Here is a 27,176-nt window from a genome sequence, read left to right as displayed (position 1 = left end):
CCTCCACTCTCTTTTCTTCGACTCCAGTCCTGCCTGGGTCCTCAGAACTTCGTAGACTGCACATCTGTGACTCTGGTCCAGTCTCTGTGGGAGCTGGGTGTCCAGTTGCCTTGAAGACGTGTCCACTTGGCTGCCTTGGTGTCCAGTGTGGACATCCTGCCCTCCCCTCTGGCCTGCCCTTTGGCCGGGGCGCCCCCCTCAGAAATTTGGTGACCGTCTACAGTGTTTCTCCTGCCTCTGCCCCTCTCTCCCTCACCCCACCCCAGACGCTACCAAAACCTGTCCGCTCCTGCATCTGTAATGTCTGTTAAATTGGTCCTGCTCTCCTCCCACTGTTACTACCTAGGTTCAGGGGACTCAGCTCCTTCTGCTTTGCATTGACACCTTCCCTGATCACTAGTCACAGTGGAATAAACCCTCCCCACCCCTCCCCTCCCCTCGTCCACACTTCGCTGTTGCCCGGCCTGCTTTTTCTCCATAGCACGTGTTACCTTATGGAGCACAAGACTGTTAACTGACATGTGTTATTTATGTTGTTTATTACTTTCTTCATATTTGTAGCATGATCTCCATTGCGCATGGTCTGTCTCCCCTCCTCGGAATGTCAGCTCCCAGCAGGCGGGAGAGATTTTTACTCTCTTTATTCTCTGGTGTGTTCCCATTGCCAGGAACCATACCCAGCACACAGTAGGTGCTCAGTTAAGTGTTTGTGGAATGAATGACCACAAATCCTTCATAGCTGCCCACTCCCACCTCGGCCCCCCGGCTTCCTGGCTGACTGCAGTTTTCTCTCCTTAAATGGGGGAGAGTAACTGTACTCCTCCTGCTCGCCTTTCAGATCTACTTACCGCCTCTTGGAAGACAATGCAGCCAGGTTTGCAGTGAACGCAGCTTGAGTGTAAAACTCTCTGCTGATGCCTGGTCCTGGTATTATCAAACTAGGATTGTGTTAAAGGGGTAAGCTTAGCTGATCGGAGTGGATAATCCATCCGGTTCTCTGCGGTGGAGCAGAGCTTACAAGGGGGCAGAGGGGGGCCGAGGGGCAGCCCCATGGTGTCAGTTCACACCTGGTGGTGTCTCCCCCTACCTGACCCGCCCCTAGCCATCCCCGTTGCCTTCAGAATAAAGCCTGGGTTACCTTGAGTGGTGGGCAGAGACCCAGGCCCTCTCCCCCTCTTACCCGCTCTGACTCTTGGCTGAATGAATGAAGGCACAGTCGTTTTAAAGAGACATGGAGGGGAAAAAAGGGCTCTAAAACCTACTATTAGACAAACGCTAGTTTTTATTTTGTTTTGTTTAGCGTTGTTTGGAATCCCTAACGTCTCTTGGCCACAAAGGGATTTTCTCAGCCCTTTTGTTTGTCCCATTTTTTGCAGTAGAACCCGGAAGGCCTGGTATACCCCGAGGAGGCTGTTAATTCATCTGGCAGCCCACTTCATTCATTCCTCACTTCCTGACCACACTCCCTGCACCGGGCAACAGAAATAAGCCCTGGCCTCTGTGTCTAGAGCCTGTTCCTTATAATTAGATCCTGAGCTTAGGTGACAGGACGGCTCCCTTTGAAGAGAGGAATAGGCCCACTTGGTATTTACTTTATAATGCGCTGGGGTGTGTGGACTCTGGACCGCTCAGGCTGCCATCGTGAAGGTCTGGAGCCAGCTGGGGAGTGTCATTGGGGCGTCTGTGCTGGACACTCTTGAATTGGCTCCTTCCCCTGTTGGAGACAGTGGCCCTCAGTTGTACTGCCCTCCCCCACCCCCACCCCCCCATCCTCTTCCTCACCCCTGCGGTTGTTAGTCATTCTGGAAGCTGCAATTGGCTCACAGAAGGTGCCTTTCAGAGCCTCCCCCACCCTACCAGTAATCCCAGCTCGCCGGGAAGGGCCGTTGTCTGGTCACTAAGAGGTGTTAAGGTTTCACATTCGTGTTTTCTCTCTGAAGAGAAAACAAAACATGTTGAAATAGAAATCCCAGCAGCAGCTTCGTTGAAGCAAGAGTTGCATAACAGGTTTAGGAAACGTCTGGCCACTATGGGTCAGGTTGAGGGACGGCAGCTTCGTGTCACTGAGAGGACGTCTTCTGGGGTCACCAGCCTCTGGCTCCATTGCACACATCCCACCTGAGGTCTGGTGGCAAAAAGCCCCCAGAGGATGAGGACAGCCTTTGTTCTCTGGCATGGCCATAAAGGCTCCATTTGAGATGCTGCCGTGGGCAGGGGCTGGGCATGTGTGTGTGTGTGTTTAGCTTGTGCCGGTGTTGAGGCCCTAGAAAGGGCACTGAACTGGGCAAGGGGCAGGCCCCATGAACTTAAGTCCCAGTCCTGCCATTGATCAGCTTTGAAGCCTTGGACGGGTTATTTCTCTGGGCTGGTGTTTCCTTGTCAAACAGACTGTTATTAGGCACCTAGACTAACATCATCTACTTACCTACTTGACAGGGCTGTTGAGAAGCTCACGTGGGATCACGTTTGCGGGCAGCTTTTGTAAAACCTTGACACACCCAACTGATGAAAGATCATATCAGAGGCATTGTGCTCAATGATTGAGTAGAGCTGGTCAGATTAACAGTGCAGGCCTGGGGCCAGACTCCCTGGACTGGCACTGAAACCTCTCTGTGCCTTATTTTTCTTATCTGTGAAATGGGGATAACACAGTAGCCACCTCAGGGTGCTGCTATGAGAATTATGATCCATCCAGAGTGTTACGAATAGTGTCGGGTGCGTGGTGAACACTCACTTCATATTAGTTCCTATTGTCATTTTGGAAAATGTTATTTCTTGAATACCTGGTTATGCTTGCGTGTTGCTGTTGTAATTGTATATCACAGTATTTTTGTATTGTTTGGACCTATTTTCTGTCATTTGATCCTCTTTGCTCTCCTTTGAAGATGGAAAAAGGCGTGCACAGATTCTGATTTCATCGATGAGAAAACTGAGCTTCAGAACAATAATCGCCCTGGAACTCAGGCCTCTTTCTGCTATGCCAGAGCTGAAGGGGGAGTCAAGGAAAGAAATCAGGTGGGAACAAGCAAGCCTGGGGTGCAGACTCAGATGTTAATGACGGCAGAGCCCTCGAGCTAGGTTCTGAGAGGAGGTGATGGGCCCCCAGCAGCATTCTTGAGGGGGAAGAACTGAAGTAGAGGGAGCACCAACAGAAAATCAAAGCGGGGCATGGAACACAGGGCTCTAATGTATAGGTAGGAGTTCCTTGGTTGACTATTCCAGTATGCAGGGCAAGGGGATGATGACACATGGCGATTGTCATAGGATATTTTGGGCTCTGTCTGGCTTCTCTCTCTGGAGCAAATTGCAGCTGCTCTGGTACGTTCTCTTTTCAGCAGTGAGTCAAAGTTGGACTAAGACAGTAATTTGAATTTGGATTGGCCTGAAGATTCCTTTCCAGATCATAGCCTAAAAATGACCTGTTGGAAAGAGTGCTGGACTTCAGTTTTCTCATCTTAAATAGGGAAGAGTGACAGTGCCTGTCTTGCCTCCCTTTCAGGCCTACTTATCCCATCTAGCTAAAAAAAATACAGCCAGGTTTGCAGTGAACAAACCTCGATACCATTTAAAAAGAATAAAGCTCTCTGCAGGTGCCAGGTCATGGTATTTATTATCACACTGGGATCCTGTTGAAGGGGTGAGGTTAGCTCATTGGAATGGAAAATGCAGGCTCTGGTTCCAGCTGCTGCAGGACTGGCTGTAGCTTCGTGGCCCTGGGCACTTAACCTCTCTCCTTACACACGGTGTCTCCCATCTGTTGGATAAAGACCAGGGTGGCCGTCTGCTGCCGCCTCTTGAGTTGGGTAATGGGGCTGTTCTCCAGGCGTGCTCAGAAACACATTTAAAATTGATGAGGTAGGACCGGTGATGAGAGGGGCTGCATACGGCTTCTGTGATTAAAGCCGGTGATTAAGGCCACCTTTAGGGGGTGAGGGCCCTGTTCCTCTCTGTGGGGTGATCATTCTGTAGGCTCACTCTCACTTTTCAAGTGAGCCCGCCCCTTCGAGTGGCAGGCAGATGAGGCTGGGGACCTGGGCAGGTGGCTGATTGTCCTGGAGCGGGTCTCTGTGTCTCTGCTGATGCCCTTTCCCACCGTGGTCCCTCCCATCTCTGTTGTCCTTGGTTGCTCACAACTGCTGACATAGAAAAGCAGTAACAGGGAGGAGGTAGGACACAGATGCCTCTGTGTTGGGGTCCCTGGTCCTCCTTTCCTCACGCCACCTACAGGGAGGGTTTTGCTGGTGCTTAGCTTTGTCCTGGGCATGGCAGTGAGTGTGGGGGGGGGGTGGGCTCTGGCAGCCTGCAGGAAGCGTGCCAGCCAAGCTTGCTGGGGCCAGGGACACGCTGGCCACTGCCTCTGATAGAGGATGTCCCATGGGTGTCCTGGGGCTGTCTCCAGCCTGGATTAAAGGAGCGAGTGGTGGGCTGATGATCAGATTGGAGAAGTCAGAGCAGAGAAACGGGGGGAAGCTTTTCTAAAGGAAAGAAGATGCGGGTGGAAGGGCAAATCCATGGTGTGTCATTGATTGAAGATCCAAGATGGTCTCTTTCCTTAGTCACTGTCTCCATGGCTTGTTTGCTCATGGCTTGCACGAGCCTGATTCATAGAAACACCTCTACGAAGGAGGAGTTAAAAGGCATTTGCAAAAGTGAAACTTCAACCCCTGGACTTCACTAAGTGACTAATTAAGGAGTGGGAGCATCTGGGATGTGCCGGGCGCCCGGGAGCCGAGAGGCTTGACACTCCTCAGTCTCTCCCCACAGACCTGTCTGCCAGGGAAGACAGAGGTATCAAGGAATCATTCCTGGAGAGGGTCATGAGCCTGTCCTCATGGAAACTGAACCTCCTCAGGAGAGGTCAGGAAAGGGCCCCTCAAAGAAATAATATCTTGCGTCGTATCTAGGCTGAAGGAGATGTAGATATTAAAACTGAGCTATATGACTCTCTGTCCCCTAGAATGTCATGGCCTGGCCACCATCAGGACACCTGTCCCCTCCCCTGACTCTCTGATTTTGGGGTTCTGCTCCAAGCCTTCTGACCACAGAATCAGCTGAGAAAGTTTTCGTGGTTTGCGATTACACTGGAGTCTTCAGGCGGGACCTGCCCCCTATTCTGAAATTGCTTATTTTGCCCCCTGTCCTGAAATTTTAATTCCCTGTTTGGCCACCAAGTGGCTGCCTGGGGGCTTCTAGGGAAGCCCAGCCTCCTCCCTGGGTGGGAACTTGCCCTGCAAAGCTGAAGACCAGAGGAGGGCGAAAACAGGGAGGCAGGGAGGAGAGCTGCCCCGTCCAAGGCATGTCGGCTCATCATTGGTTCATAATTGATGGGGAACACGAGTGGCAGGTGCCAGCTGGAGCGGCAGCCAGACCAGTGGCTAAAAATTAAACACAGTCACGTGACTGGTAGAGGTTGAGGGCTTGCCTGCGTGACCTTTCCTGGCCCAAGTCACAGTTTGTAGGGTGACAGGAGAGTCATGACAAACAGTGCAGGTGACCATGTGTTTTCTAAAGGACTGAGATTGACCTGGAGCATCCCCAGGGACCTGTTCTCGACACTCAGATGCCTGTCTCCTGCCGTGTTGCTTTCTAAAGGCAGCTGAATAGCTGGACACTCCTTCCCACCCTCTCTGTCCTTTGAGCCAGTCTCTCTCTGGGGGACCCTCCTATCAGATGCGGAGGGTTCAGTTCCTGATCTTTGTCCGTCCACCTCCAGTGAGTCTGAGAAAGGCTGGAAACTGGGCTGTTAAGGATTTTCCTCCTGGTGCCCGTATCAGCCCAGGTGTAGACAGAAGCTCCCGGGCCTTGCAGCTGCTAAAAAGAGGGTCCTGTTTCTCCAAGGCCAGCCCTCTCTTTCTGGGTCCACTGATTCCCCCGGCACAGAAGATCTCTGTTGCTAAATCTGTTTGCTAGGTGTTTTGAAGGAGGATGTGTGTGAGCGGTGTCCTTAGAAACAAGGCTGAGCTATTACCCAGAAGAAATAGAAGCAGGTCAGGGTAGAAGCAAGGACTGGATCTGGTTGTCGTTATGCCATAAATACCCCATTGGGATCGAGGTGGTCAGTGAAGGGGTTAAAAACCTAAAGAATGAAAGAGAGACCTGAGCGTTCTCTTTTCTTGCCATTGTGTTTAAAAATGGTTTCTCCTTGAAGCTTGGCTTCTCAGACAATGAGTGAATTAATGCATATGTATTTATGCCGGCCAGGAAGCCTGAAGCGTTAAATGAACTTACTTGGAAAATGACTGAAGATTTATAGTTAGCCCTTAGAGCCTCGAGGATGTCAGTTACGCAAATGACTTTTCATTGTAAAAACCGTAAAATAACAATAAGGAATACACTGGCGAGTTGGAGGGACTCCTGGCTCCTTGGCCTCCAAAAACTTCAAGTTTCAGAGGGAGGGAGAGGAGTTGGCACTGCAGGGTGTGACGATGTGGTCTGAATTGGCCCCGTTTTAGGTCGTTCATTTATCCTTGGAATTAGCGCTGTTCCCTCCAGAGAGTTCTGATGGTGGGCTGGCTGGGAATGCTTCCTCTGACCTGGGGTAAGAGTTCTCGTTTCAACCTTCCCTTGAATGTCTCTTTCAAGGGTCTTTCATATTTTCTGATCATCCAGTCATAGGGAAGTTTCTGAACTTCTCTTTCAGACCCTAAAAAATGAAAGGGAGCTGCAAAGCCAGGCTTTTACTAGAAGTTGCTTTAAAAATTGGAACCAGATTTCTGATCCTCCCTGAGCGACCAGCGTTTAAAGGACAGGGAGAACCTTTGTCAACCCAGAACTTGAGCATGGAGGGCAGGGAATGAGACAGGGAGAAACAAGGCAAAAATGGATTCTTTCTCTGGATACACACATGTACCGTTTACATTTGCATTGTGGGGTGAGTTGTAATTAGCTTGAGATGCCAGAGGCCCCACCCACTGAGTGACCCTGGGAAAACACTTCACTTGTCTGAGTCTCAGTTTCTTCATCTGTAAGATGGCAAGATGGCACTAAAACCATATGGTCTCTTAGGAAGCCTCCAGTCCTAAAGTTTCCACTCCTTATTTGCATGGGCAGGATAACCTGGGGCCCTGTCTTTTGACTTGAAATGTTAAGCATAGACTTACAAGCATTTCAACTTTAAGGAGGAAGCTGAGAAGACCACCCCCCACCTTCTTGTCCTGAAATTCTCCCAGGGGGCTAAGGAGGAGAGGAGCTAGATGCCCAAATACCATTTGGGGCCCCTGCATCCCGGAGGACCTGCTGAGAAATTATAGTTTCTTTAACTTACTGGAAACCTCCAACTCCAACACATACTGTAGACCACTCATCCAGACCATTTAGAAATGCTGAATGGCCAAACCCCCGCCAAGGGGAGCCGTGTAGCTGATGCTTCTGGAAGGCTCTGTTTATAGCTGTCTGACTCCTTCCTGCCGAGGACCTTTTACGAGCTCACTACCAGGAAGCTGAGTCATCGAGGGGTCAGCTGGCATGGCCACGGTCACCCGGTGTTGCCAGCAGCAGAGATGGGGTGAGCCCAGACGTCCCGGGCATTTTGGGGGAGTGTTGGTGGGAGCAGCTGGGTTGAGGGGGTGGCGCTCCTCACCTTGGGAGGCTTCTTGCCGCTACTCCCCTCCTGGTGATGGGAACCCAATCCCTTTCAGATTTGGCTGTGAGAAAGCTTCTCCTGTTTCCTTCACCCCATGTCTTCCTCCCCTTCCGTCTTCTCCATTCACCAATCCAAGGCAGGTCAGGACCAAACGGACCAAAACATCGCGTGGAGGGTAAAATGACCAGACTCTGCCACCGTCTCCGGGGGTCAGCACGGGCTCTGTGCTGTGCTCCTGGTACTGAGCAGGCTACAGTCACACCACGTTCCTCAGGCCTCTGTTCACATCCCACCTGCCAGTACCTGGGCCCCCAGGTGGCCTGTCTCCTGTGCATCCCCAGCCTGACTCCCCTGGGCTTCCGGTCTCTGCCTCAGAGTCACTTCCAGGACCCCTCCCCACCCCAAATCTAAATGAGGTCCCCGGGCTTGGCTGTCAGAGCATCTTCCCTTTCTCCTTTGCTTCAGGATATTTATAATTTTAATTAGGTTTATTTATTTATTTGATTTTTCAGTGGAGGTGCTGGGGATTGAACCCGGGACCTCAGGCATGCTAGGCATATGATCTACAACTTGAGCTATACGCTCCCCTCTGCTACAGGACATTTAGAGTTGGTAATTTTTTTATTTGTATGACTTTTGGTTTACTCCTCCCCTCCCCTCCTAGACCATGAACTCCTTGAAGGCAGGGACCCTCCCGGCTTCGTCCATTCCCAGCAGCGCCCTGTTTATGTAGTGGGGGAGAATTTTTTTGTAGAATGAGACTCCTGTGGTCTGGCCACTCACTCTCATCCCTGGCACTAGTCTCCTTTTCTCCCTTCTGGAAACCCTTCTCGTTCAGCCGGCTTCCGTGTAAATCATACACCTGAGCTCTTTGTTTCCGGGATGAGGGTTTAGTCGGCATGAAATCTCACCCACGGTGGAAGGTTCCTGCCATTCCCTCCGGCATCCGGTGAAACTTAAAGATAGCTCTCCCCAAACTTAGGAAATAACGCGTGCATGTCAAAAGCTGTCCGTGCATGTGGATTCTGCAGCCTTCAGGATGTTTCCTGGGGTGTCTTTCCCCTGATACTCACAGAACATCAAGCCCGGTGTTTCTGGTCTTTCGTCATTTGTCTGTGATTATCTGGTGTCAAGGACGCGTGGAGACATAGAAGAACACCCCCTCCAGCTGTGCCCGGGCCCCGCCTACACGAAAACCAGCCAGCGCTATGGAGGTGATTTGACAGCCGCTCTGCGGGAAAGCTGGCTTTGCTAACGTCTGGGAAATTTACCTGGGACACCTTCTTTAACACCTACGTTGACCGCTAGTGTTCCTGAGCTCTTGAGCCCAGCTCTCCTGGGGATTATGTCCTGGGCCCTTACCCTGTGTGCTAGACCCCAGAAGATGTGAGACGCATCTCACTGAGGACACATGCTCAGCCCTCAGACAGCCGTTTGGGGAGGAGAGTGCACCCGGGGCTTAAAGTGTCTGCTTTGTGTCTGCCTGTGGGTGCAGTGTAGTGTGCCTCTGACTCCCTGGTGATCGGTTATCGAGTGTCTGTCCTGTGAAGGCACAGTGCTGGGCCGCTGGGCTCGCAGTGGACCAGGCTGCCCCTTCCTTGGCGTTTCTCTCAGACTTTAATGAGAGACAGATGCACGCAGACACGTTACCTGATGTAATTATTAGCAGAGGAATGAGCAAGAGGAAGCTGGCGACAGGACAGCTTTGAAAAGGCTCTTCTTCCCGTGGATAATAGGCTGTTAGTGGGGCAGGCTCAGGAAGGTGTGGCCTCTGTGGAGGGTGTGGAAGCCGGGCTTGCAGAAGCTGGCAGGACCACACTTGACTTGGGAACCGTGCACGGGGTTTGCGAGGTGCCTGGCTCCCTGAGCCTGTCCAGGGTGGATTCCAAGAGAGCTGTCACCCACAGCACCCTGGGGGCCCCCTCCGCTCCCTGGCTCTGAGACGAGGCAGGGCCTCGGAACCACTGGCACCATCACCCAGTCTCACAAGTACAAACGTTTGGCTGGTTTTCGGCCGCTACCTCCACACCTGAACAAGTGCAGTACTGATTCCCAGGATCGTATCTTAGGGGCTGGCACAGGCTGGGGTGCACTGGACAGGGAAGCCCTGCCAGGGACCGGCACGTGGAAAGGATGCAGATCCCAACTCTGCATCTTAAGCCTTTCTGCCTTCTGTCCAAGGGCCCCTCGGCTGGCCTTCCAGGTGTTTCCTTCCAAGGCAAGCTCTGGAGCCAGAAAGGTTGCTGGGTCCAGGCGATTATGCTGTGCCTTTGAGACCCCTGGGTGCCTTCATCCAAACAAACAAACAACAAAGTAAAACCTCCTCTCCCAGGTGCTCAAGGAAACCTCAGGGAATCATTTGATTATGACTGGATTTTATTTTATTTTTAATTTTTATTTATTTATTTGTTTATTTATTTTAACTTTTTTAAAAATTGAGTTATAGTCATTTTACAATGTTGTGTCAATTTCCAGTGCAGAGCACAATTTTTCAGTTATACATGAACACGCATATATTCGTTGTTGCATTCTTTATCGCTGTGAGCTACCGCCAGATCTTGTATACATTTCCCTGTGCTATACAGTATAATCTTGTTTATCTATTCTGCATATGCCTGTCAGTATCTACAAATTTCAAACTCCTAGTCTGTTCCTTCCCAGCCTCCCCCCTTGGCAACCACAAGTTTGTATTCTATGTCTGTGAGTCTGCTTCTATTTTGTATTTATGTTTGATTATGACTGGATTTTAGACTATGATTTCAGAAATGCATGTGGAATGAGCTGTTGATTGGATTTAGGGTTTTTTTTTTTTTAAAAAAACTGTGGTTAAAATACACATAACATAAAACTTGCCACCTTAACCTTTTTTCAGTGCACAGTTCAGTAGTGTGACGTACATTCACATTGTTGTACATTTATACATCCACCACCACTATCCATCTCCAGAATGTTTCTCATCTTCTCAAATGGAAACTCTGTACCCATCAAGCAATAACTCCCCATTCCCCCAGCCCCTGGCATTCTACTTTCTGCTTCTGTGAGATACTTTCTGTTTCTACGAGATAGTTCATTTTAAGTGGAAGCATGTAGCGTTTGTCTCTTTGTGGCTGGGTTATTTCACTGAGCATAATGTCTTCAAGGTTCATCCATGGTTTAGCATGGGTCAGAATTTCTTTCCTTTTCGAGGCTGAATTATATTCCATTGCATGGATAATACCACATTTTGTTTATCCATTCATCCATGGATGGACACTTGAGTTGCTTCCACCTTTTGGCTGTTGTGAATAATGCTGCTATGAATGCGAGTGTGCAGATACCCCTGCTCTCCGTATTTTTGGATACATACCCAGCAGTGGGATTGCTGGATCATGTGATAATTCTATTTTTAGCTTTAAAAGAACTTCCATACTGTTTTCTATAGGGGCTGCACCATTTTACACTCCCACCAGCAAGGCACAGGGGTTCTAATCTCTGCTGGAATTCTTTTTTTTTTTTTTAAATACAGGTGTCTTTAAGCTGCACGTAGTCCTGCTGTTTGTTTAGTGGTGTAGATTTCCCTTCCCCTAAATAAAACACACCCCTAAACATTTGTATTTCAAAGGACTCTTTACTGGTTTTAAAGATTTAAAATGTTAGAGGCCAAAAAGCGCCTCCTTAGAGACAATTCACTTAACTTATTCGTTAGGCAGATATTTGCAATTGTAATTGATGGGTGAACAGAGCAGAAGAGATCTCCCAAGTCTCGAGTCTCGGGTTTACCTGCTGGTGGAAGTTTGTGTTCATGCCCATCTGGGTGAAGCGATTGCTAGGAGTTCCTTGGGGACTTGGTGGGGAAGCTGGGGATGGGAGTTGAGGTCTTGTGACTTTCTGGAACAGGGCTCTCACCGGTCTGTCGTGCTCCCATTTAGGTACACATTTTGGGAGGTTCGCCCCTGTTTGGGAAAGTGAGACACACTCCCGGTGGAAATATCTGTGCCCTGTAGCACCATGTGGATTTACCCCCGGAATCCAAGGGCCCTGAGAGACTGTCCACACCCACAGGTGGAGGCGCAGGTCCTGCAGGGTGACTGGGGGACACTGGAGAGGGACAGGACCCAGGAAGGGCGCCCCCTGCCAGGTCCTGAGGCTCAGCTTGGCCCCATCTGGCTGCTGCCCTGCAGTTCAGAGGGTGGCGAGTCCCTGGGCATTGGGGAGGGCCTTTTCAACCGTGGTGACCTTGCAGAAATGGGTGTCAGTCACCAGTGCCAGGGAACTTTGGCACTTAAGGGCCCGGTCCCGGACTTCAGCCCCAGTCAAAGGTCTCTAGCACTGCGCTGGGCTCTGAGCGAACTTCCTGTAGCACTCTCATCTTGGACCCTTTGCACCGGTGTAAACTGACACCAGTGATTCCCCTCCCACCTCTCTAGCTGTCCAAGGTCCTTTGTTACATAATCCGGATTAATGGCAGCAGCCAGGCCCATCCACTTAGCAGTGGGGAGCGAAGAAGGGCGATCGTGGAAGTGGGGTGGTAGGAGGGACGGAGCCCCTTGGAGGCTGTGTTTTTGCAAGTCCCCTCACTTTTCTGGGCCTGCTTCTCCTTGTTAGGGGGAACAGTGAACTGCAGGGCTGTGGGGGCCGTCCTGACGGTGACTCAGGCCGTCTAGTCTAAATAGGCAGCGACTGGGGGAGGCTTGCTCCCGAGCCGGGGCGGGCCCTGGAGGCATCCTCCTGAAGGGAGTGAGACTCTTAGGAGGGAATTAGAGGCAAAATGACATCTGCCTAGAAATTTGCTATTTATCAAAAAAAAAAAAAAAAGCATAAATAGAAGCACCAGACCCCGGGCATAGGGCTTTTCACTGTTTCCTTTAATCCTCACAGAGACTAGGAGGTAAGTGCCCTGTTTACAAATAAGGAGACAGGCCGGGAGAGATGGAGAAACCTGTGCTAGGTGCAAAGGTGTGAGGAGGAAGGAGCAGGCGGGGGGCCCAGAGCCTGCCCTGCGGGCCGGGGTGGGTCTGGACTCCAGTGGAAACTGGCCGCCTCCCATTTGGCGAGCCTCCTTCTGGTCAGAGGGGGTTGCGGGGGGGGCTCCATTCCTGTCCCTTCCTTGTGAGGTGGTAAGAACTGTGGCCTGGAGTCCCCAGTGCCCCGAGGCTGGTGGCTTCCTTCTGGGACCCTGGGGTCCTATTCTGTAGTCTGATGATTCAGTTCAAACCTGTAATGAGGTCCTTCTGTGCCAAACACCTACTCATGAGCGAGCTGGGAAAAATACCCACGCGTTCTCGGCAGGATTCAGCTGGTTTTGGTGGTAGCTCTTAATGATGTTTCGAAGCCGTCTGCATTAACACGGGTGGTGGTCCAGGAGGCGCTCTTGCTGGGGCCCTTCTAACAAAATTCCAGGGATGCTAATCCTACTGAGCACCTCCTATCCTGCACTTGACCTGCTTACGTTTTCTCATTTATTCACTGCAGGAAGCATGTGAGGACAGGGAACAGCAGTGCAGAGAATTTTAGTAACTTCCCCAACTGTGCACAGCTCAAAAAGTAGATCGTTGAGGACGGGGACGTCTTTGTGTCCCTAGGTCCTAATAATGGCGTCTGGCATGGAGTTGGAGCTCAGAATGTGATGGCTGAGTGAAGGGATGAACGTCAAACCTCAGGGACTGTCTGAGCATCGGGCGGGGGGTGATTCAATGAGGTTTATTTGAGATTCCGTGATTGGGATTCTCAGCAAAATACGGTTGAAGGATGGGCAGATGTGTGGGGTGTGGGCATCGGAGCGCTGGCCGGTCCTGGTGCAGTGGTGACCAGCTCTGGGAGCTTGGGCAGGTCACACAGCTGTTTCCCCAGCAGCCAAGGAGAGTTGAGGGTGAGCTGGGTGGGTGGCAGAACTCTGAAAGCAAACAGAAGCCCAGAGGGAGCCCCCCACCATGCAAAACGGGTGGTGGGGGAGCCCCCGGGGCTGAAGGAGGGAGCAGGGGCTGTGGACTCTGCCTCTCCTGCACGCACCCCTGTGCTCCCATGGCGCTTCCACGGAGACCCGTGTATTAAACGTGCTCATCAGTGTGGCCTTGTGATGCTTCAGCGAGTTCGCCTATATGCCAGGAACAGAAGCACTCTGGAGAATCAGGTATTTCTCCCGTCCTGCCTCTGACATCTTGGCCTTACTTGTAGGTGGGGTGGTTTTAAGCCAATGACATAGACAAGGTGGCTGAGTCAGGGGAGGCCAAGTGAGTTAAATTCTTTCTTGCAGCCTGGCCATTGGAGCAATCAGTCTTAGCCTTTGAATGTGGTTGGAGTGCCAGGCTTCCGTCGGTCACGGTGCCCTTCCTGCCCACAACCTGGGTGGGCGAATGGTTCAAACGCTTTTTGAGGAGAGAGATGGGTTTGTATTGAACCAGCAATTCTTAGCCAGTTCTGTTCGAAACCAGCGGCCAGGCTGATGGTCAGGGTTGGAAACCAGTGATGCTGTGTGATCTCCAGGGGATGGGGCTCTGACTGCCTGTAAGTACCGCCTGCGGGCTAGACATAGACCCCTGACACCCCTCCCACACCCCGACCCCCTGCCCAGGAGCTGCGTGGACTTAACCAGCGAGGATTTAGGTGACTTTGACATCAGGCCTACTTCCTCTTTAAAAGGTTGGGCACGGGAGTTGGTGTGCCCATGACTCAGAGTAGTCATCAGAGACAAGAGAAAAGCAGGAGGTCTTAGGTGACCCAGCCCACCTTTTCATGAGAGGTTGGTAGCCTGGTGGTTAAGGGTGTGGCTCTGGAGCCAGACTGCCTGGCTTCCGGTGACCTTGGGGCAAGTCCCTTATCCCCTAGTGCCTCAATTTCCTTGTTTATAAAATGGGGGATAGTTAGCTGCTAATGTTACTGTTTAATTATCTTAATTATTGTGTGAATAGAGGCATTGGGGCTCAGAAAAGTAAGCTGATTTGCCTACGGCCATGCAGTCCTGAGTGCCAGCCGTGGGACTGGGACACAGCGCAGTAGCCCTGGCTGGTCTTACTGGAGCCCTGCAAGGTGGGGAGGAGGGACCAGTGGCTCAGGCTTCCCCTCCAGCCCACTGCTCTCCCCGCCCTTTCATCTCCCAGTGAGGTCTCCAATCCCACCCATGAAATTCCAGTGTTGTTACCTGGAATCTTGGGAATTTGCCCACCTGTAGAGTGGAGATAATTTAATCCTTTGGACAGGCCACAATCTAGTCTCTGAGTGTGTCCTGGGTCCCTGGGCCTGAGCCAGGTACGGATTCTTTCATTCCTCCCTCCTCCTGCTGTGGAATTCTCTAGAGAAGGGGAGGAGTGACCAGGTTTGACTCCCAGGATAAAGGAATGTGGGAATGGCATCCTTGGAGCCACAGGCGAGGCTGTGAGCTGCTGCTGTGGGTGGGGAGGGAGACCCTCGTGGCGTGTGGTGTTACAGTGGCCTCGCAGCTGTGGAGAGAGCGCCCGCCTGTAATGAGACCCCGTGGGCTTCTGTCGCCCAGGCCTGAACCCTTCTCCCAGATGTGGGCGATCCCAGGCGCCCTGCTTACCGTGTGGCTCTTTGTAGCTTGCTTCGTTATGCGCAGTAGGTAACCACGAACAACACTTGACTGCAAAGTAAATTCCAGACACTTTAGCAAACTGTTCAGGCAGGGCCTCCCATGGTCCAGCCCCGACCTGCCTTTTCTCCCAGCAAACACTTATTGATCATATAAAGTTCGGCCACCCTCCTGAGTCTGGGGCTGCCTGCCCGTCGCACCTTCCCGCTGCGGCCCCTGCACACACACCCTCCAGCCAGACCCGCCTCCGTTCCCCAGGCCCCCCAGCGTGTTCACGTCCTCCTCAGTCAGAACGTTCTCTTCCTCTCCCTGCTCTGTTGGCTTTTTTTTTTTCCCAATAGAAATACGCACCTAGTAAAAAGGCAAACAGCATGGAAGGGCCTGTAAGACGGCTCCATTTCTTGCTTGAAATACTGTCCCTCTTTCCAAGGGCAGCTCAGTTGACCCCTCTTCTGGCCCCCTTTTCCGATTCAATGAGCTGCTGGGTCTGTGGCCTGTTCCTGGGAGCAGTGGTGTTTGCTGCTGTGGCTGCTTCTTTGTGGGGCCGAGGAGCTTGGTTTTGGATGTCTGGTTGGAATTTGTTTTCTGCTGAATAATTTGTGGAAGCTCTTAACTTAGTCTTTTTTTTTTTTCCAACTGAAATGTAGTTGATTTACACTATTGTGTTAGTTTCAGCTGGACAGCAGTGATTCAGTTGTACAGATATGTTTTTTTTCAGATTCCTTTCCATTATAGGCTATTATAAGACACTGAATATAGTTCCCTGTGCTACACAGTAAAACCCTGTGATTCATCTATTTTATATATAGTAGTGTGGATCTGTTAATCCCATACTCCTCCCCCACCATCCCCCTTTGGTAACCAGAAGTTTGGTTTTTGTGTCTACGAGTCTCTTTCTGTTTTGTAAATGAATTCATTTGTATTATTTTTTCGACTCCTTATGTAGGTGATATCATCCCTTAGTCCTTAGCAGTGTCCCCTGTGCACACCCCCAAGGGGCCCGAAGCTTTCAGGAATGTGTCTGGAGAGCATGAATGACAAATGGCAGGGACCCTTGGCAGTCCAGGCCCCGCACCTCGGAGGTGGCAGGTAACCAGGAATGCCTGAGGGTGGCTGGTCCGATGGGCGGGGCAGGTGTGACTTTGTGAACATTGGGCCCCATGGGAGATGAGTGAAAAGGCGGAGCAGGCTTGAAGGTTTGCTCTCCCGTGTGTGAACCCACTTCCTCCCACCCTCCTCCGACACTGGGGCCTCCTGAAAGCCCTGGGAGGTCTGGGGCTTCCTGTAGGCAGAGCAGGGGCACTGACTCAGGCCTGATTTAGTGCGAGGTGTGTTCCCACCACCTCATCTCTTTCCTGTTCAGCTTTGCTGCCTGGTTTTCCAAGGAACTGGCCCTCTTGCTGCCGTCATAGAGAGGTGTCAGGGGGGCTTCAGAGTGCACCACCCCACCACATGCTCCTGATATGCAGTCATTCTCCCCAACGCCCCCCCTTTTTGAGGGGGAGGCCAGGACTGCCTTTGAGGAGTCCTTTTTCTCTTGCTGGTTCTTAATATGTAAATGGATGAAGTTTTCCTTTTGATTAGAAAGACAGAGACAAAGTATATTCTCCTTAGGGTTACACTTTTGCCCTTTGGGAGATGTAAAAAGACGTGATTCAGAATTTTGAACTTGGGAATAAACTTTGATGTGCCTCGGAGTGCCGAAAACAGCGCAGTTCCCATTAAAGGATTTTCTGCCTTGCTCCGTTCCTGGTTAATGGGAGGAGAGTGATGCTGGATGATGTCCCATGCCTTGTTTTTTATTATTCCTGCATGCATTTTCAAAGGGCCAGGGCGTGATTGTTGGAAGCACCATCGGGAGTCCAGCCCCTGTAATGAGCGTGATGAGGGTGCAGGGTCTGTCCGAGTCAGGACGCTGGCCATTTTAAACTCCGAGTGCTGAAAGTTTTACTGTGTATGCTTCCCTTGATGTGGTTTGGGTTTCTTCATCTATTGTGCGTGCCTCCTAAGGAATCTGGAAGGCGAGAGAGGGCTTTCCAAGCCCTGGATGAGGTCTGTGGCTTTGCTCCGGAAGACAATCCTTTGCCCACAAAGCACTGTGCCAGAAAAAAAAAAAAAAAAAAAAGCCTCTCCCTTGTGGCCTGCGTGGGAAGCGGCTCCTGGCCTGCCGTCTCTGCCTTGGGTGGCTGTTCATGTAGCTGGAGTGTCATAAGCAGGCAGACCCCAGTGTAGCTGCACACGGTGCGTTGGATGGGCTGTGGGTTGAAATGGGCCAAAGAGGGAGGCCTTACATCCATGGGTGGGTGGTTGTGGGACTTCGAAAATAGAGAGGGGGCTGGGGTCTGGCCCTGCAGCCTGGCTTAGGCATTTTATCATAGTTCAACTTAGTGATGTCAGTGCTACTTGGAAACACTTGACAGAAGGAGAGAACTGACCTCACCAATTTGGTTTTTAATTCTGAAGCAGGCGCTGGGCGGCAGATCCTAATAACATTGTTTGGCATTTTCCTAGCACTTTCTTGGTGCTTGAACCTTATTTCCGTTCTCTGGGAGGAAGTCTGGAGCAGAGATTCCTGGGCGGCCTTCTGGAGCACAGCCCCGGTCCCTCTGTGGGAGGGGTGCCTGCCCATTGTGTTGTGATGTTTGTTTGTTCACACCATGAACTGGGAGCCCCGCGCGCGCCCATCCCTGCCCTGTCTCCCCGTCACCCCTGCCTCCAAGTAAGAGCAGAGCAGATGCATTTGAATGGGTGAATGGGTAGATTTTGCACCATCTTCTCCTAGGCCTGGAAGTGCCCCAAGTCATGGGAAGTTTTTTATAGTATTACTTGGTTTTTATTTTTGAGACATTCAGCGAGAAAGGTTGGGGATCTCCAGCCGTGTCCTGGTCAGGAGGGAGGACAGTGGCCGAGTGGTGCTGCAGGTGCGGGGCCAGGCTGGGCTGTCCTCTGCAGGACCCTCAGGAAGGTCCGAGGTCTCCCTGCCAGGCTCAGCTTGTCCCCTTTTTTTCTGGTCCTGGCCCAGATCTGTGACTCCTTATCCACGTGATCTTGGGCAAGGTCCTTTCCCGTCCTGGGCCCCCGTTTCCCATCAGAAAAGGTGGGTGCTGAGCTAGACTTGCTCTCTGCCCAGGCCCTTGCTGCTCCTGTTATATGATCCCGTGAGCTCGCCTGGGGCAGAACACCCTTTTTCCACTCGCTCCCCCCTCCTCCTGTCAATAAGAGAACAGTCCTACAAGGCAGGCTTGTCCTGTTTGTGTCTTCTTAGGGCAGAATTTGAGAAAAGGGCTTGACCTGGCTATTCTAGCCTTGTTGGGAGTTGATGGAGCCAGTTCAGCACAAATACGGTGTTTGTACCGTTGGCGTGGAGCCCTGTGGAATCACTGGTCTAGGGCTGGGGGGGCGGGGAAGAGGGGACTTGCTCAGTGAGTGGCAGAACCAGGCCAGAGACCCAGGTCTCCCAGTCTCAGGGCCCTAGCACCTTCCTCCATTCCTGGCCCTTTGAGAGCAGGAGCAGTTATGCAGTAGACGTGGAATAAGTCTCCATCACTCGCAGCACCAGGCTCAGGGCTCCTCCTGCTTACTTGCAGCCCCGCCCCCTTCTCAGGCCTCATCTTTCAGGCTGTTCCCTGGGGCCCGCTCTCTGCAGGCGCTGCCCGAGGGGTCCTTCTCACACCTGGAGCCAGTCTCTGCACTTCCTGCTTCCAGGGTGTGTGCGGTCGGTCAGCTGCAGCTGTGTTTCCTCAAGTGTGTTCTGCAAGGTGTGACTGGTTATGCAGTGAGACGAGGCTTCCTTTTGCCACAAACAAACCTTGAAGAAGTGCCTGCACACGAAGGTCAACGGCCTGCTTTCCTGAAGGGCTTCCTGGCATCTTCAATATGCTAATGGGCATTGTGAATTTCCAAGAGGGGAGAATGAAAATGCAGAGAACGGGAACTGACTATGAGGCAACAGGAGAGCCGTGCAGCTTGGCGGGAAGCAGAAACTGAAACCCAGGACAGGAAAGGCTGTTGGTGAAATTCTCTTGTCTCCGTTTTCTTGTTTGCTTTTTAATCTTTGTCCTCTCTCTGGGCATCCTGATTCATTTTCTTTTGCCTTCTCTCCACCCTCACACCCTGACTTTTTTTTTTAATTGCAGTGAAATACACTTAACATCAAACGTACTATCTTAACCATTTTTAAGTATCCTGTTCAGTGGCGTTAAGTACATTTATATTGTTTTGCTACCATCATCACCATCCTTCCACAGACCCCTACGTCTTGCAGACCCCAAATCCTACTCATTAAACAATAACTCCCCATACCCCCTCCCCTGCAGCCCCTGTCAACCACCATTCTGCCCAAGGGGTCTCCAGGACCTCATACAGGTGGAATCATATACTATTTGTCTTTATGTGACTGGCTTATTTCACTTAGCTTAATGTCCTCGGGGTTCACCCGTGTGGTAGCATGCATCAGAATTTCCTTTTTTGAGGTGAATGATATTCCACTGGGTGGATGGACCACATTCTGCTTATCTATTCATCCATCAGTGGACACTTGGGTTGTTCCCAGTCACCCCTAACTTTTTCTCCTCCTTTGATCCACAGATAGCTAGAAAATGCCCAGCCGTCAGTTGTATATTTTACCGGCAGAGTCACAGAAAAAGAGAAAAAGGCACTACATTGATTATCTCCTCTCCAGCCCTGGCCCCTGCTGCCCGACCCTTTTCCTCAGCTCTTTCTGACAGGTCCTCCTCATTCCTCCCTTGTCTTTTCTTGTTTATTTTCTGTCTCCTGGCGCCCGGCCCCCCAGTGGTGCCCCCTGCAGGCAGGTTGGAGAAATGAAGGTGCCGCAGGACTAAGGAGGTGCTGGCCCCAAGCCTGGCCGCAGGGACATCACTGGGTCCTCTGCGCTCATGGACCCCTTGCCTCTGTCCCACTGAGTATGGCCTGCCCTTGAGTAGCCCAGCCCCCAAGGACAGAGAAGTCCATTGAGTGCACGTACCCAGCTGTCCTTTTCTTTTCCACAGGAGGATGGTGCGTTTTGGCTCAGTATTTACTCCGCTGCCTCACCCCTTATTTTAAGAAGGGGAGGTGAGAAATCAGCCCCAAATTCCCCTTGTAAGTCTACGTGCGCTGGCTGATGTCAGTGAGCAGCCTTGGAAAGGAACCCCTCTGGTTCCTTCCGGGGCGGGGAGGGAGGGGACAGTCATTGTTGACTGCCACCCCTAGCCAGGGGATCCCTCAGTTACCTCTCACTCTGCCAGCAGCTCTCTGGGGGTTTATTCCACACCCCAAGTTTAAGGAACCTTCTTGGGGTTCTGGAGCTAGAATTCAGACTGACGTCGGCTTGGCTGGCTCTCGGCCTTGGCACCATGTGCCCACTGCTTCCTGCCCCTGCTCTCCCCCGACTCCGGCCTCCCAGCCACCCCTCCCCACCTCCTCACATAACCAGAGGTGAATCTGTTACTGCCAAGGCCGGGTGAAGACGTTACAAGAAAATGCTAGGCCTGGAAGGGATCTTTATTTAAAAGTTCTCCAAACTGAAGGATGATCAGAATTGTCTGGGGAATTAAAAAAAATTTTTTTGAATCCATGCATGTTGGGTGGTGTCCCGATTAGGTATTTTTAGACATTTCCCAGGTGATTCTGATGATCAGCTGCTGTGCTGATACTCCGGTTGAGGACACCGGGGACCAGAGAGATGAGATGCCACAGCCGAGGCCACGTGGCCCTGATGGAGCCAGTCAGGTCCTGAATCTGGTCTCCCGGCTCCTTGCTCTGGTCTCGTGTGTTTCTCGCACGGCCATCCCCCTCTGCTTGCAAGGGGCTGCTGGGACCCAAGGGAGGCCACCCTCCGGAGGCTGGTCTTGCCACTCCAGGCCAGAACCCGGGAGGAAGAGGCACAGGAAGCTACTCCAGACCTTTGCCAAGGCGGGCCTCTCCCCTGGGAAGGGGGCTGGCAGGAGCCACCTCCTGTCGACAGGCCAAGGTCGGCCCCCGGGGCAGGCTGCCTCTGTTCCACCTGTCGCTCAGCAGCTCACACTCTGGGCTTGAGAAATGCAGCCAGATGTGGACTTTTCATAAGTCAGGAAAGCTCTAGATGTAAAGAGTGATATGAGGGACAGGTAACTCCAGGAAAGCATGCTCGTGATGGGGGTGACATATGGGGAAAGCTGGTCTCTGCTCAGGGATGCAAGTCTCTACACAGGAAGAAATGAAGAACAAGACCATACATTTCAGTGCTAACTTGTAAAGACGAAGTGTAAAAAGTATTTAGGGGAGATGAGGAGGTGAGGGATGGAGGATTCCAGGGAGATTTCACAGTCGGGCTGAACAGAACTTTCACAACACAGGTCTTAGATAAATGAGGACACAGGAGACTTTAGAACCAGAATGGGAACCTTTGAATAATAATAATACTTCTGTTTGACTTGGTCTCTGAGTTTACTAAGGGTTTTCACACACATTGTTTCATTTGATGCTTGCAACAACCCTGTTTTTTAAATTGAGGATCCCGAAGCCCAGAGAGGTTAAGGGACTCATTAGATGTCACACAGCTTGCCAGTGGCTGGGCAGATCTGCCTGCTCCAAATCCTGCCCCTCATCTTTTCCCCTCTTTTCTAGGCATAATGAAATTCATGCAAATGTGTGTATGTGTGTATTGCTTGTGGGGTGGAATTTCTCCAGAAAGGAGAAGAATCAAATTTTCCTTCACCCAGAGGTCCTGTGAAATTATGAAAATGGCCTGTTTTCTCTCACTGTCTCCCTGGGTCATCCTTTCCCTCTTTAGCATCCTTGTTAATCCCACTCTTTTCTTATTTTCTTGCCCTCCCCCAGACACGAATGCAGAGTTTGAATCCAGATCCCAAAGCCCATTACACAAGTGTCTACGGAGCTCTCAAGAAAATCATACGGACTGAAGGCTTCTGGAGGCCCTTGCGAGGCCTCAACGTGATGATGATGGGTGCGGGGCCCGCCCACGCCATGTATTTTGCCTGCTACGAAAACATGAAAAGGACTTTAAATGCCGTTTTCCACCATCAAGGGAACAGCCACCTAGCCAACGGTATTTGCAAGCGTTTGTCTGGAGTTAGAAAGGTCTCTCCTTCAACAGACCCTTCCCCAGGGTTCTTCTCCCTGTGACCCAGCAGCCTGACGCCTCATCTCCGCCACATTTGCTTATGAACCGAGGACTCCAGCTAGAGGAGTGTGTGCACACACACCCTGACACACGCACACACACACACACATGCACGCGCACTTTTTTCCATTCCCCTCCTTCGCTTTCTGAAGCCTGGGGAAAGTCGGTGACAGAGAGTTTCAGTTTTCATTGTCGAGTGGTTTTGCCATTTTGTTTTTGCTTTTTTTTAAAAAAAAAAAATTCCAAAGCAATTAATGATCAGATCTAGGAAAAAAAAACCAAAACCCTGAATAGAAACAAAACTTTTGAATGCTGGATTCCAAAACAAAAAAAAAAGCTATCTGGACAGCTTCTTTGAGACTATTTAAAACTGGCCCAACAGGTCTCAGCAACGCCAAGATCTAACTAAGCTTTAAAAGGTCAAGAAGTTTTATGGCTGATGAAGGATTTGCTCCGGCGCAGAGGACCTTCCCCACCTAAGCTTCTGGGAATTTGGGAATTTCACCTCTATTCTCTTCCGTTTGTCTGAGTTGCATCTGTCTGCAAGCAAGGGCTGAAAGCGTTTTCTTTGGTTGTTCCGAGGGGGCCAGGCGGGCGGGGGGCCTGAGTTGGCCGCTGGCTGGTCCGCCGGCTTGTCTGACTGGGCCCGGCTGAGCGGCTGTTTTAGCCTCCTGTGGGTTTGGCTTTTGTTTGGGTTTGGAATGGGACAGTGGAGAAGCGGGGCTTAGGAGTCCTTTAACAAAATTCTTTTTCAGCAACGGGGAGGTAGATGGAACTGGCAACAACCTTTTACCCCCTTCTCTGTTTTGTTTTACTCAAAACCAAAGAGCATTCTCTCCCGTCAGCAAACCCCGGTGGTGGTAACTCTACCTGGCTGGTTTGCGGATATTTGCTCTGCTTTTTAAAAATCAGCCTTTAGTTGCATCTGTTGAAATGGCCACTAAGATCCTCTCCCTGATACTGTCCCCGAGTCCTTTTGCCTTTTTAACTCCTTGGTCACTGAACCCCTTGAAAGCGGTTTGTTGGAGCCCAGTTTATGTTAAGTTCGGCCCGGCGCTGTTACTGCTTCACAGCGGTGCGTGCTGTGGTTGTGCCTTTCTGGGGATAATCCAAAGTGCGTGTGGAGGAGGGAGGGGGTGATATATGCACTTCATGCATTTCTGAAGCCTTAGCCAGTATCCTGGTTCCTCCCACCTTCCAGCCATAATCTTAATTACGAGGCCTTGTCACTCAAGAGGGAGGAACCCCAGAGCCAAAAGCAAAATTCCAGGCCTCAGTCAGGCTTTTGAAGTTCCTGCTTCTGGAAGCCAGGCCAGATGAGACTCTCAGATGGGGTCAGTGGTCTCGGAGACGTGTCATCACTTTGCAAACTGACCCTGGAAATCCCGCATATGCAGGTGTTCCTGATGGTCTTTTTATCTTGACCATTAAAAAAAAAAGCCTGAATTTTATTAAGGAATGTTCATAGAGATTTCTCTTCTTTTTCCCCCTCTCTGCTCTGTACATGATAATTGGCCCCTTTGGTGGCCCCAGTTTAAGGGCAGAGGGAGTTAACCTGTAGACAGAGGCAAAGGACAAGAGAGAATGAAAATCTCGGTGCTGGAAAAATCTACTGAGTGTGGTTTCTGGTCCCAAATCCAGTGTTAGGAGGTCTAACCTTTTCATTGGGAAAACGGGGTTTCTGCAGGTTTGAAATGTGGGTAATGGTGCCTGTGTTCCCTTCCCCATTTTTATCCAGTATTTCCGTGATCACTTTATGGTTTTAAGAGTAAGTGCTCACCTGGGTGGAGTTGGTAGTGAATTTTGTTTCTTAGAAAGCTAGGTCCAGGGTCCTGTCTGATTTTAGATTCCAGGAACTGCCTCAGAACCCCTGGTCCCAGAGGGTAATTTTCTGGAGTTTGTTTTGCAGGGATAGCTGGGAGTATGGCCACCCTGCTCCACGATGCGGTAATGAATCCAGCAGAAGGTAATGTTTCATGGTCCCAGGGAGTGGCAGTAGGGGATGTGCAGTGGGGCAGGAGAGGTGGGGGGTGGGGACAGAAGGTCCGGCAAGGGGACTCCTGGCCCCCAGTCAGAATAAGCAGGAGGATTCTTTACCATGTTGTCAAAGGTCTCAAGTAGGGATGTGAGTGTTTGAGTTCCGGTATTCCTGTTCTCTTAAATGGAGTGACTCAGGATGTGATCCCCGGACCACAGCATCGGTATCTCCCGGGAGCACATTAAAAATACTGATTCTTACGTTCCCACCCCCGGCCTCCTAAATCAGAATCTCTGGGGGTATGGACAAGATATCTGCTTTCACAAGCTCTCCTGGGGACTCTTTAGTGTGCTTTTGCATTACTCTGAAACCTGTGTGTGCATGCGTGAGTGGGAGCACACGCACACACACACACACACACCTGCTGGCCCTTGTTAACTATTATCAACCCTAGACAAATTTAGAAGGAACCTGTCAGAGGCCATTCATGAGGACTTATGTTTAATTTGCTTTTTGAAAAGAAATGTGAAATTATTATGGAAAATTTCAAACAGAGGCAAATGTAGGGAGAAGAGTATTTTGAACCCCCACGTACGCATCAGCCAACTGCATAAATTAACGTTTGCCCATTTGGTTGTAGCTCTCTCCTCCCATGTCACCTTTTCCCCTCCTTTTGAGTTCTGGGAGCATATAAAGCAATTCTGAGGTGTGCAGACGAGCTCTGTCGGCTTTGTCTGTATCTTCGGGTCCTTAGCTGACTGGGGTCTGGTCCTGGGCGGTCTTTTAGGTGGGTTTGTCTGTGTGAGGTATGGGACCCTTTCCACTTTTCTCCCCTATCTGAAATTGATCCCTTGCCAGAAGGGAGAACTGGAGGTAAAAGGTTCAACGTTTTAAGTCCTGTGTTATAAGTTCGTCTGTTTTTGTCTTTTAAGGTTAAATGTTATTTGCTCTCAGCTGCCTCCCGTGTCCCAGCAGATAGAAAACTTGCTCTGACCTTCAGGGGCGTGATGGGTCAGACTGGGAGGTGGACTTTTTTGTGTGTGTCTAAAGCGATTCATATCGGGACCTGGCCAGCGACCAGTTAGTTAGGCCATGTTAACCAGGCAAGAATTTTAGTTCTTTTATTAAAGGAGAAAAAAGTGAGATTCAACTACCCCCTCTTCTGCCTGATGTTACACTGACTTAAGAATTTGATTTCTTTAAAAGTAAAGAAAAGCACACTGTATGTGTCCATCTTGCAATGCATGGGGACAGTTAAAACTCTAAGCCTAAGGGACCACAGTTGGCTCTCATTTGCCCCATGTCCTTTGAGCCACCAGTTAGTTTTGTGTTAACCAAGACCAGGGTCTTCCCTGGAGTTTGTCATTGAACTTGAGTGGACAAGATTCTAGTGTCTCTCCCAAGAGCCTGGAGATACAGAAGCTAAAAACACTGTCAGAGGGACAGACCACTGAGGATAAAAGATGGAACATGTGTCCAGTGGATGAATTGAGACAGGAGGACGGAGGGGCCAGGAGCAGGGTTTAGGTTGGCGACGTGTGGGATGCCCGAGGCAGCTAGGACCTGGGGAGATCAGTGCATCTAGTCTGAAATGGCTGCCTGGTTTAGGGACCACCTTAACCAAAATTCAGGCAGGAGAAACTTCAGGAGACAGCCCCCTCCTGGCAGCGGGTCCCGGAGGCAGGTTTTTAAACGGGACGGCCTGGAGGTGGCCCTCGGCGGTTTCTCAGGCTGGGGCTGGGTGTGCGCTGGCCCCCATGCACCAGTGTGTCTAAACTTGCTTGTTTCTCTTTACGGCTTGGCTCCCCACCTCACTCCGACGCGGGGTGGGGCCAAACCCGACCACCCGCGGCCCGGCCACAGTCGTGAAGCAGCGCTTGCAGATGTACAACTCGCCGCACCGGTCGGCCCTCAGCTGCATCCGGACAGTCTGGGGGACGGAGGGCGTGGGGGCCTTCTACCGGAGTTACACCACGCAGCTGACCATGAACATTCCCTTCCAGTCCATCCACTTCATCACCTACGAGTTCCTGCAGGAGCAGATCAACCCTTACCGGGACTACAACCCCCAGTCCCACATCATCTCAGGCGGGCTGGCCGGGGCCCTCGCCGCCGCCGCCACCACCCCGCTGGACGTCTGCAAGACCCTCCTCAACACTCAGGAGAACATGGCCCTCAACCTGGCCAACATCAGCGGCCGGCTGTCGGGCATGGCCAACGCCTTCCGGACGGTCTACCAGCTCAACGGCCTGCCTGGCTACTTCAAGGGCGTGCAGGCGCGTGTCATCTACCAGATGCCCTCCACTGCCATCTCCTGGTCCGTCTACGAGTTCTTCAAGTACTTCCTCACCAAGCACAAGCTGGAGAATCGAACTCTATACTAAAGGAATGGGGCCGTGGCAAGTGATTCCAGAATCTTCTATTGGGCAAAGGCTCCCCCTGCCTGCTTCCATTCCCTTGCCCTCACACCAAGATTTCTTTCGGCAGGGTGTTGGCAGGGTGGGGCTTCTGCTCCCTGATGCCTTAGAGAGAGGAGGGGATGGGACAGCCGCTGACCCGCCGGCCGTCCGCAGGGACATCCCAGCTGGCGGAAGGAGGGGAAAGACTTGGGAAGCGGAGGGAGAAGTTGCTTTTTCTCTCCCTCCCCCGAGAGTGATGCAGCTTTTCTGCTTCACTGTAGCATCTCCTCCCCTAAAATCATAGATCACACAGGAGGGAAGAAAATGTGCAGTGACTGAAAACATTAAAGAGGAAAACAAAAATGATGTATATAAAAGTTCCAGTACACAGTATCAAATAGATGGATAATGTTTATCCTTTATTTTTCTATGGAGACATTTTTGGGTTTCTGTGTGTGCCTGTGTGTGTGTACAGACAAGTGTTAGAACTGGGACTAGAGCTGGGGTTTTTTTGTTTGTTTTTTGTTTTTTTAAACAGAGGGCTGAATTCTTCCATCGGGTTAAGCAAA

The 27,176-nt window shown here is 51.1% G+C and overlaps 1 protein-coding gene across 5 annotated transcripts in view; it reads left to right on the top strand.

Moving 5' to 3' along the window:
• Positions 1-26,748, top strand: part of SLC25A37 (solute carrier family 25 member 37) — a 34,192-nt gene extending 7,444 nt beyond the window's left edge. Inside the window, exons 2-5 of one of the 5 annotated variants that reach the window (XM_074355723.1) lie at positions 16,054-16,196; positions 21,927-22,155; positions 24,140-24,196; positions 26,072-26,734. In XM_074355723.1, the coding sequence (XP_074211824.1) occupies positions 16,149-16,196; positions 21,927-22,155; positions 24,140-24,196; positions 26,072-26,592 (855 nt within the window). In that variant the 5' untranslated portion in view covers positions 16,054-16,148 and the 3' untranslated portion in view covers positions 26,593-26,734. Of the gene's footprint in view, positions 1-16,053; positions 16,197-21,926; positions 22,156-22,227; positions 22,904-24,139; positions 24,197-26,071 lie in introns of those variants that run through there. The other 4 variants (XM_010954967.3, XM_010954966.3, XM_045516651.2 and 1 more) reach the window with 4 other exon arrangements.
• Positions 26,749-27,176: the final 428 nt, after the last annotated feature.

Source organism: Camelus bactrianus, chromosome 31 (genome assembly GCF_048773025.1).
Source record: "Camelus bactrianus isolate YW-2024 breed Bactrian camel chromosome 31, ASM4877302v1, whole genome shotgun sequence".
Classification (NCBI taxonomy): domain Eukaryota; kingdom Metazoa; phylum Chordata; class Mammalia; order Artiodactyla; family Camelidae; genus Camelus; species Camelus bactrianus.
The sequence above is the reverse complement of the archived record's forward strand: the minus strand, read 5'-3'. Positions and strand labels throughout refer to the sequence as shown.